The 10627-nt window shown below is 50.2% G+C and overlaps 1 protein-coding gene across 4 annotated transcripts; it reads left to right on the top strand.

Annotated features, from left to right (window-relative positions):
• The first annotated feature begins 1694 nt into the window (after positions 1–1694).
• Positions 1695–7366, top strand: LOC140420130 (uncharacterized). 4 transcript variants are annotated; one of them, XM_072504153.1, is made up of 2 exons: positions 1695–1841; positions 5994–7366. In XM_072504153.1, the coding sequence occupies exon 2, from the start codon at positions 6348–6350 to the stop codon at positions 7275–7277; it is 930 nt and encodes a 309-aa protein (XP_072360254.1). In that variant the 5' UTR covers positions 1695–1841; positions 5994–6347; the 3' UTR covers positions 7278–7366. The 4 variants fall into 4 exon arrangements, with proteins under 4 accessions (XP_072360254.1, XP_072360255.1, XP_072360253.1 ...); XM_072504154.1 differs by lacking the exon at positions 1695–1841 and adding an exon at positions 1851–2048; XM_072504152.1 differs by lacking the exon at positions 1695–1841 and adding an exon at positions 1851–2226.
• Positions 7367–10627: the final 3261 nt, after the last annotated feature.

Genomic DNA, 10627 nt, shown 5'->3' with positions numbered 1-10627 from the left:
TTGTTGTTTCTACACCAAGAATACCTCAATAAAATGTTTATTAAAAAATAAAATTATGGCTGGACCATTCAAGAGAGATGTTAGGAAGAACTTCTTTACTCAAAGAGTTGTAGAAGTTTGGAACTCTCTCCCACAAACTGCAGTTGAAGTTAGATCAGTTGTTCATTTTAAATGAGATAGTTAGATTTTTGTAAATCAAAGATATGAAGGAATATGGGCCAAATGCAGGTATATGGAGATAGGTCACAGACAAGCCATAATCTCATTGAATAGCGGGACAGGTTCCAGGGGCTGAATGGCCTGCTCCAGTTCCTGTGTTCCAAAAAGTTGTAAATCTCCATCCCACACACTCTCCCTCCATTCGCTCTCTGCTGTATTTAATATAAACCTCCCAATTTTCCTGAAGGTGCTGATTCAGGCTGTTTGATAGATCCATGCTCACTGCTTTATAATAATAATAATCTTTATTGTCACAAGTAGGCTTACATTAACATTGCAGTGAAGTTACTGTGAAAAACCCCGCGTCGCCTCATTCCGTCGCCTGTTCGTGTACACAGAGGGAAAATTCAGAATGTCCAAATCACTGAGGGGCTGGTTTAGCACAGGGCTAAAGCGCTGGGTTGTAAAACAGAACAAGGCCAGCAGTGCGGGTTCAATTCCCGTACCAGCCTCTCCGAACAGGTGTTCGAATGTGGCTTTTCACAGTAACTTCATTTGAAGCCGACTTGTGACAATAAGCGATTTTCATTTCATTTTTCATTTCACCGAACAGCACGTCTTTCGGAACTTGTGGGAGGAAACCCACGCAGACACAGGGAGAACGTGCAGACTGCACAGACGGTGACCCAAGCCGGGAATCAAACCTGGGATCCTGGAGCTGTGAAGCAACAGTGCTAATCACTGTGCTTTCATGCGTTTCAACACAGAATAAATAGGAGCTGCATTAGGCCCATCAAGCCTGCTCAACCATTCGATGAAATAATTGGCCCCTCTACCTCAGCACCATTTTCCCCAGTATTGTAACCCTACAGGAGGCCAAGGAATCTGCAACCTCCGATTCCCTGGGGCCTCACCCGAGTACAATCTACCTGGATGAGGCGGGCAGAGCGACCCCCTTAACCCAGGGGCCTTTGTGACATAAACACCTCGGCCCAAGTGTGGGTCGGAGACAGGAGACCCTTCAGGCGACCGCTGGGCCAAGCACATTGGAACCACCCAGGGGCTCGGTCCAAAAGCCTGGTCCCACTGTCTGTGCGGCATCTGCATGTTCTCCCCGTGTCAAGCTGAGGGAGCAAAGGATGTCAATGTCTTTCAGAGAGAGAGAGAGAGAGATCTGGGCCAAGCTTTCCAGAGTCTGCACCCTCCCTGGATTCACTTCCTTTCACTTCAGTTGCTGCAAGTGACCAATTGAAGGTGAGAATGAGAAAAGAAATGGAATGGGGAAGAAAAGAAAGTGTTTTAATCACAGATGTTGGAGACAGGAGGACGTTTCAGTCTGTGTGAAGCTCAATCTAATTTACACAAAGCCCGCGTGCTGATTGGCTGGAAGACCGGAGACCTTCCGGTTCTCCAACTCTTCCCATTGGCCATTACGTCACAGGAAGGTCAGGGGGGTGGGCGCCGCCGCAGCCGCACATGCGTAGTTCCGGGCCGGGGCCGGGGGAGGGGAGGGGGAAGGTCACTGAGTGGGGTTGTCCTCCCGTCAGACCCGCAGCACCGACCGGCGACACCGAGCAGTGAGTCCCGAGGCTCTCGGCAGCTTGACCAGGCTGCACGGAAAGAGCTGAAGCGGCTCCCTGTCGGAAGGGAAGCCGCGCACCTCCCGCCAGACACCCGCAAATGTAAATATTTTTATTTATTTTCTTTTCAACATTTTTCAAACAATGAAAGCAGCAGAAAAACTGGCGGGAAATGGGCCCAGAGAACAAGAGATATTGCCGCAGAAATACAACCAGACATTGAGAATTCATTCAGAACAGGATATCTGAGGGAGCACAGCCTCCAGATCAAATGTCAGCAATTCAACAACCAGTCAACATGTTCACATAGTGAGTGGGGAAAGAGGGTTAGATTCTATAAAAACAGGAGGATAACAATGCAGCTCACACACCCCAAAGTATTGGCAAACTGACTAACAACAGAGTCAACTTGAAATGGATAAATTGAATTCGCTCATGGAAAGCCCAGGAGGAGCAAGCCAATAAAATTGAAACATCTGAATTTGAGGTTGGGATCTCGTACGTTACAGAATGTGGGGGGGGGGGGGGGGGGGGGTTTAAAAAACATAAGACAGAATCAGCGCACATGGCGGCACGGTAGCCCTGGTTAGCGCTTTGCTTCACAGCTCCAGGGTCCCATGTCAAGGGATATCCAGGGTTGGATAAGGAATTAAAGGTGAGTCTTATCACAGATACCGAGGACTCAAAGCAGAAGTCCTAGAGGAACAGATAAAGTGCAAAGGATTACTTAAGAAAGGAATTAGGAGAGCAAAGAGGGAGCATGGAAAAGCACTGTCAGGTAAAATACAGGAAAATCCAACAATGTTTTATAAGTGTATTTGGAGCAGCAGGTTGACCAGGGTAAGAGTAGGGACCAATGTGGCAATGTGTGTATGAAACTGGAAGACACAGGTGAGGTGTTAAATGAGCACTTTGTTCACTACGGCGAAGGATGATATAGGTATAGAAATCACAGAGGCACATTGTGATTTGCTTGAACAACTTAACATTGAGAGGGAGAAGGTATGAACAGTTTTACCAGGTCTGAAAGCGAATAAATCCCCAGGGCCAGATGAGATGTGTTCCAGGCTGCTGTGGGAGGCAAGGAAGAAGATTGCAGAGGCTCTGACAATTTTCAAATCTTCTCTGGCCACAGGAGAGGTGTCTGAGGACTGGAAGACAGCTAATGTGGTGCCATTGTTCAAGAAGGCAAGTAGGGACAAACCAGGAAATTACAAGCCAGTGAGTCTATCTTCACTGCCAGGGAAACTACTGCAATACATTCTGAGGGACAGAATTAATCTCCACTTGGAGAGGCAAAGATTAAACAAGGGAGAGCATGTCTTACAAATTTGATTGAATTTTTTGAAGAGGTGACGAGGTTTGTCGATGTGGGTAGTGTGGTTGATGTAGTCTACATGGACTTTAGTAAGGCTTTTGACAAACTCCCACATGGGAGGCTGATGCTGAAGGTAAGAGCCCAGGGGATTCAGGGCAATTTGGCAAACTGGATCCAAAACTGGCTTAGTGGTCGGAGGCAGAGGGTGATGTTTGAATGTTGTTTTTGTGCCTGGAAGCCTGTGTCCAGCGGTGTTCTGCAGGGATCAGTGCTGGGTCACTTGTTGTTTGTAGTACACATTAATGATCTGGATGTGAATGTAGGAGGTATGATTAGTAAGTTCACAGATGACACAAAAAATGGTGGTGTGGTAATAGTAAGGAACAAGGCCTTAGATTACAGGACAATATAGATGGGCTGGTTAGATGGGCAGAAGAGGGGGCAGCAGGATGGTGCAGTGGTTAGCACTGCCACCTCCCGGCGCCGAGGGTCCAGGTTCAATCCCGGCCCGGGTCACTGTTGGTGTGGAGTTTACACATTCTCCCCATGTCTGCTTGGGTCTCATCCCCACAACCCAAAAGATGTGCAGGGTAGGTGGATTGGCCACGCTAAATTGCCCCCTAATTGGAAAAAAATTATTGGATGCTCGAAATATATTTGAAAAAAAGATGGGCAGAAGAGTGACAAATGGAATTTAAACAAGAAAAGTGTGATGTTGTGCATTTTGGTAGGACTAACGAGGCAAGGGAATATACAATGAATGGTCGGACCCTATGAAGTACAGAAGAGCAAAGTGACTTGGTGTGCATATCCACAGATCTCTGAAGGCAGCAGGGCAGGTGGATAAGCTGGTTAAGAAGGCCAATGGGATTCTTTCTTTTATTAACAGAGGCATTGAATATAAGAGCAGGGAGGTTATGCTGGAGCTGTATAAAATGCTGGTTAAACCCCAGCTGGAGTACTGTGTGCAGTTCTGCTCACCACACTATAGAAAAGAAGTGATTGCACTGGTGAGGGTGCAGAGGAGATTCACTAGGATGTTGCCAGGGCTGGAGTGTTTCAGCTATGAAGAGAGACTGGGGTTGTTTCCCTGGAACAGAGCAGGCTGAGAGGGGAACTGAATGAGATGAAAACAATTCTGAGAGACAGAGATAGGGTGGCTCGGAATGTACTTTTTCCCTTAGTGGAGGGGTCAATAACTAGGGGCACAGATTTAAAGAAATCGGCAGGACGTTTAGAGGAGATGTGAGGAAAAGCTTTTCCCCCAGAGGTTTGTTGAAATCTGGAACTCACTGCCTGAAAGGGTGGGAGAGGTGGGAACCCTCTCCCTATCCACCCGGATTCCTCCCTAACTACTGCATCCCACAGCGTGGTGGCTGGGACGTCCTCCATATCGTTCTACTCGACATAGCAGCTGTAACCCACTCACTCACCCCCTCATCCGCCAATAGCCCCACATCCAACCTCCACTGCAACTGTTGCCCCTCCCCCATCCTCAAATCCACCCAATGCAGCGCGTGGTCGAAAAACACAATGGCCGAGTACTCCGAGTCGGGATCCTCTCTAACACCCACCTCACAAAGGCCACAGTGTCCCACATTCGGGGCATAAACATTCACCATGACCATTGGCATTCCCTCCAGCTTCCCACTGACCATCCCAGAGCTACCCCCACCCTCCGGATCGGCCACAATGCACCCCCACCTCAAAAGCCACTCTCTTATTAACCAACACTGCCACCCCTCGTCTTCGTGTCTAACCCCGAGTGGAACCCCTGCCCCACCCATTCGTCTGATCCCCAAACTTCAGCTGCATCTGCTGCAAGAGCACAACGTCCGCCTTCAGGTTCCTCCAATGACCAAAAACACGCGATCGTTTAACCGGCCCATTCAACCCTCGCATGTTCCACATGACCAGCCTGGTCAGGGAGGGGGGCCCCGCTCCCTTCCCCTGCCGATCAGCCAGATCCCCTTTTAAGCCAGCCCCCAGCATGCACCCCTCCAGGCTCGCCCTTGGATGTTCACCGTCATCTCTCCCTTTACCACACCAACCACACCCACGTCAGCACCTCCCCCCTTTCGCACTCTCACAACCAAACAAAGAACCAACCCAATATCTCCCCCCCCCCCCCCCCCCCCCCCCATGCCTTCCATCCAGCAACCCCCCACTTCACTCCCATTAACTACCCTGCCCAGCTCGCATGGCGGTCCCTGCCCAAGGCCTCTGACTTCTTCTCGCCCTTCCAGTCCACCCCTTCCCTCAACCCTCCCGACCAGCAACAAACAAAGAGAAACAAAAGGCACACTCCCCATCACCGCTCGGGGAATAACCCAGAGATTATAACCCTTGGGACCTGTTCTTTAATTTTCTTCCTAGTTCCTGATATTCCCAAACAGATCCTCTTTCCGAGTCTTGCTGATGTTGTTTGTCCCAATTTGGACCACAACACCTGGATCCTCCCCCTCCCTCTCCAATATCCTTTCAAGCCGGTTAGAGATGCCCCTCACCCTGGCACCGGGCAGGCAACATACCATGTGGGACTCTCGGTCCTTATTCCAAAGGATGTTATCAGTTCCCCTAATTATAGAATCCCCGACAACTACCACTTCCATCCCCCCCCCCCCCCCCCCTTCCACTTGAATGGCTTCCTGTACCAGGGTGCAGTGGTCAGCTAGCTCATCCTTCCTACAGTCACTGATCCGATACCCTGCCCCTCCGAGTCCGCTCCCTGGAGACTTGGCCGCGAATCCCCGAGGTACGGTTGTTATACTTACTGTTCCAATACTCCATTCCTCCTTGGAGACTAGATATTGGGGAATAGGTATTGGAGATGTGGTATTGGGGAATGAGAGAGGAAATAATGTTATTCTGAAACTAGAATTGTTTGTTCTGAATTTCTATCCGATACTGAGTTGACTTTGTAAACTCCTTTTAAGGATATTACAAGAGGAGGAATTACAGACAGAAATCTCAATCGTCACTTCTCGATCTGAAAGAGCCACTTGATTTGTTAGGATCTGAATATCATCGACCTTTGAATCCAGAAGAATTAATGTTAACCCGATCTGTCGCCGTCATTTAAACCATCAGTGTGACTGGAAAAGCACCGAGACACACACACCCGAGTGAGTGTGTTCCAGAGCACTAACTGTGGAAAGAGCTTTAACTAGTTACAGAGCCTGAATAAACATTGTACCATTCACAGGGGGGAGAGACCATACACGTGTTCTGTGTGTGGACGAGGCTTCAACTGATTGTCCAACCTGGAGAGACACGAGGAGACCCAAAACATGGAGAAACCGTGGAAATGTGGAGATTGTGGGAAGGGATTCAGAGTCCCATCTCAGCTGGAAGCTCATCGACGCAGTCACACTGGGGAGAGGCCATTCACCTGCTCTGTGTGTGAGAAGGGATTCAGTCGGTTATCTGACCTGAGGAAACACCAGCAAATTCACACTGGGGAGAGGCCGTTCACCTGTTCTCAGTGTGGGAAAGGATTCAGTAGGTTATCTGACCTGCGGATACATCAGCGAGTTCACACTGGGGAGAGGCCATTCAACTGCTGTCAGTGTGGGAAGGGATTCAGTCGGTTATATGCCCTGCGGGTACATCAGCGAGTTCATACTGGGGAGAGGCCGTTCACCTGCACTCAGTGTGGGAAGGGATTCACTCAAATCTCCAGTCTGATGTCACACCAGCGAATTCACACTGGGGAGAAGCTGTTCATCTGCTTACAGTGTGGGAAGAGATTTAGACAGTTATCCAGCCTGAAGTCACATCAGCGAGGTCACACTGGGGAGAGGCCATTCACCTGTTCTCAGTGTGGGAAAGGATTCGCTCGGTTATCCCACCTGCAGACACACCAGCGAGTTCACACTGGGGAGAGGCCGTTCAGCTGCTCTCAGTGTGGGACGCGATTCACTCATTTATCTAGTCTGAAGACACACCATCGAGATCACACTGGGGAGAGACCATTCACCTGCTCTCAGTGTGGGAAGGGATTCACTCGGTTATCTAACCTGAAGACACACCAGCGGGTTCATACTGGGGAGAAGCCGTTCACCTGCTCCCAGTGCGAGAAAGGATTCAGTGATTCATCCACCCTGCGGAAACACCAGCGAGTTCACACTGGGGAGAGGCCGTTCACCTGCTCTCAGTGTGGGAAGGGATTCACTCAGTTATCTAACCTGCAGAGTCACCAGCGAATTCACACTGGGTAGAGGCCATTCATCTCCTCTCAATGTGGGAAGGGAAAGCATGATTCATTGCATCTGCTGAGACACCAATAAATTGACAAGTGATTACAGGAGTTAGATTCTGCTGTTATTGTTTCTGCTCTTAGTTACATCCAGGACTGCATTTCATTCATTCTGTCAGTTGCTCAATCGGGAACGTCGGAGGGTTTCATTCTGCTGGACTTTCCGGTCTCACGACTTTGCCTCCAGTGGGCTGATGCTCTTTGTCTTGTTGCGAATACCTGGTTTCAAATTTCATAAGGATCACAGAGTAAAAGGATGTTTTGCAAGAGAGAAGATATTCAGTTTGCATTCCTGTTTGGATCCCCCAAAACAATGCCACATTGCCATGAAGTTGGGCCGTGATGGTTACATGGGATTTTTTTTCGTTTAATTTATCTGGGTGTTGCTCACAGAAGAACGCCATCAGGGTATGAGGGGCAAGTTGTCTGAGGTGGACTGGGAAACTGATGGGAGACCTAGAATAGCTAATATTTAAGGAATGATTACATATTTACCAGGGGCTTTTTCTCTATTGAGTTTTTTGTGGTATACAGAAGAAGGATCAGTGTGTACATACAGACACGGTTGTTCTTTCTCTCGCATTATTCACAGTGGTGGTTGTGGTTTCCTGGTTTTCGTTCCCCACTGTTTATTTTGTTCCGGCTGTTGCCCCGGCCCACCCCCCCTTTTTCTCTTTTCCTGCCCGCCCCCCCTTGTTTCCCATGCTTCTTTTGTTGGGCGTGGTTGGGTTCCATGTCTCCTGCCCCCCTGTCATTCCCCTATCCCACCCCCCCCCCCTTCCTTACTGTGTCATGACTGCCTTCTCCTGTTCTTTGTCTTCTAAGCTATTAGCTACTAACAGGTCTTGGAACAGTCGGGTGAATGGCTCCCACGTTTTGTGGAAGCCCTCTTCCGACCTCGGATGGCAAACTTAATTTTTTCCATTTGGAGAAATTCCGATAGGTCGGACAGCCAGTCTGCAGCTTTGGGTGGTGCTGCTGACCGCTAGCCGGGCAGGATTCTCCGGCGAAAGGAAAGGGCGACCGCCCTCCTCCCCATGAAGAGATCTGGCTGCTCTGATACCCTGAAGACTGCCACTCTCGGACATGGCTCCACCCTCATCCCCACCACTTTGGACATTGCCTCGAAGAAGGCTGTCCAATACCCAGCAAGTCTGGGGCAAGACCAGAACATGTGGCCGTGGTTGGCTGGGCCTCCTTGGCACCGTTCACATCTATCCTCCACCTCCGGGAAGAAGCTGCTCATTTGGGTTCTAGTTCAGTGGTCTCTGTGTAAAACCTGTAGCTGCATTTGGCTTAGTCTTGCGCATGTGGAGGTGGAGTTGACCCTGTGCAGTGCTTCGCTCCAGAGTCCCCACCCTATTTCAAACCACAAGTCCTCCTCCCACTTGTGCCCTGTCTCATCCAGTTGGATGTTGGCCCCCATTAGCAGTCGCCCGTACATGTCACCACAGTTCCCTTTCCCTCAGCTGTCTGTGTCCAGCAGGTCCTCTAGCAGTGACTGGCGTGGTGGTCGTGGATACGTCCATGTTTCCCTTCATAGGAAGTTTTTCAGTTGGAGGTACCTAAGTTCATTACCACCTGTCAGCTGGAATCTTTCAGTCAGTTCTTCGAGCGTTGTTAGCCTGTTGTTGGTGTAAAAGTCCTGAACTGTCAGTGTCTCCCCGTCCTGTCCCCACCTTTTGAAGGAAGAGTCCATGGTCGCCGGTGCGATCCTGTGGTTGTTGCAGATGGGGCTTTATCGAACATCTCAGTTAGCCTGAAATGCTGTCGCGGTTGGTTCCATGACAGGAGAGTTGCTGCCACTGGGCTAGTTGAGTATTTATTAGGTGGGGATGGGAGTGCTGCAGTGGCTCGCCGCCAGGGTGAGTGGGAATGTGTTCCATCTCTGCAGGTACTCCACCAGGCTGGTCAGGTCCCACTTGTGGATCCCAGTCCAGTGATGAGCGATTTGGATCCCCAGGTAGTGGAATTTGTGCCGGGCCTGTTTAAACTGCAGCCACTCCAGCTCTGCTCCTCCCCCTTCCGGGTTCAATGGGAAGATCCCGCTTTTGCTCTGGTTAAGTTTGTCGCCCAAAAAGATTCCAAACTCTTTCAAAAGCACCATTATTCCTCCCATGCTGCTTCGCGGGTCCGAGATGTAGAGGAGGTCATCTGCATAGAGTGAGACTCTGTGCTCTGTGTCTCCTCTCCGGAGCCCTTTCCAGTTCTTTGCTGTCCTAAGCACGATCACTAATGGCTCGATCGTTCATGCAAACAACAGCGGGGACAATGGGCATTCCTGCCTTGTGCCTCTGTACAGTTGGAAATACTTAGAGCTGCTGGTGTTTATCCGAACACTCGCCGTGGGAGCGTTGCACAGGAGTTTCACCCAGGTGGTGAATCCTGTTCTAAGCCCAAACCGCTCCAGTAACTCGATGAAGTACTTCCATTCGACTGTGTCAAAGGCCTTTTCTGTGTCCAGGGAGATGTTCACCTCAGGTTTTCTCTCCCCAGATGGTGTCATGATCACATTCAGCAGGTGCCTGATGTTCGAGTTCGCTGCTTACCCTTAACAAAGCCCCTCTGGTCTTCTGATACACCTCTGGTAGGCAGTTCTGCAGCCTTTAGGCTGGGATCTTGGCCAGTAATTTTGTGTCTACATTTAGCAGCGAGATGGATCTGTAGGAACTGCATTCTTTTGGGTCTTTGTCTTTCTTGGGTATCAGCGAGATTGAGGCTGGTGCTGGTGTAGGCGGCAGGGTGCCCCTTGCCAGTGAATCTGTGAACATCTCCGGCTGCTGCAGGGCCAGAGCTGTCGCAAATCTTTTGTAGAAGTCCGCCGGGAAACCGTCCGGTCCCGGTGTCTTCCCCGCCTCCATGGAGCTAATATTCTCATGATCTCTCCCAGTTCTAACGGTGCTTCCAGGCCCCGTCTCCTATCCTGCCCCACAATGGGCACGTCCAGTCCATCGAGGAACTGCTTCATCCTCAAGTCACCTGCTGGGGACTCGGAGGTGTACAGGCCCCAGTAGAAGGTCTCGAATGCCTTGTTGACCTTTACCGACTCCGCTACTAATTTGCCTCCGCTGTCCCTAATCTGGGCTATTTCCCTCATTGCTGCCGCTTTCTCAGCTGGTGAGCCAGCAGGCGGCTGGCCTTCTCTCCGTGTTCATACAGGGTCCCCTGTGCACTGCTTTCCTCGTGGAGATCAGGTCAAAGACCATCCGTAGCTTTTTCCTCTCTGCCAGGAGCTCTACAATCAGGGCCCCGGAGTATCGCCGGTCTACCTCCAGTTTGGAGGCGACTAGCTGTTGCCTAGCCACCCCTATT

This window comes from Scyliorhinus torazame, chromosome 5 (genome assembly GCF_047496885.1).
Source record: "Scyliorhinus torazame isolate Kashiwa2021f chromosome 5, sScyTor2.1, whole genome shotgun sequence".
NCBI classification, from domain to species: Eukaryota; Metazoa; Chordata; class Chondrichthyes; order Carcharhiniformes; family Scyliorhinidae; genus Scyliorhinus; species Scyliorhinus torazame.
This window is presented reverse-complemented; position numbering and strand designations above follow the sequence as displayed.

Excerpts from the sequence above, each read along its gene's own strand:
- LOC140420130 (XM_072504153.1), top strand. The coding sequence starts at position 6,348 with ATGGAGAAACCGTGGAAATGTGGAGATTGTGGGAAGGGATTCAGAGTC.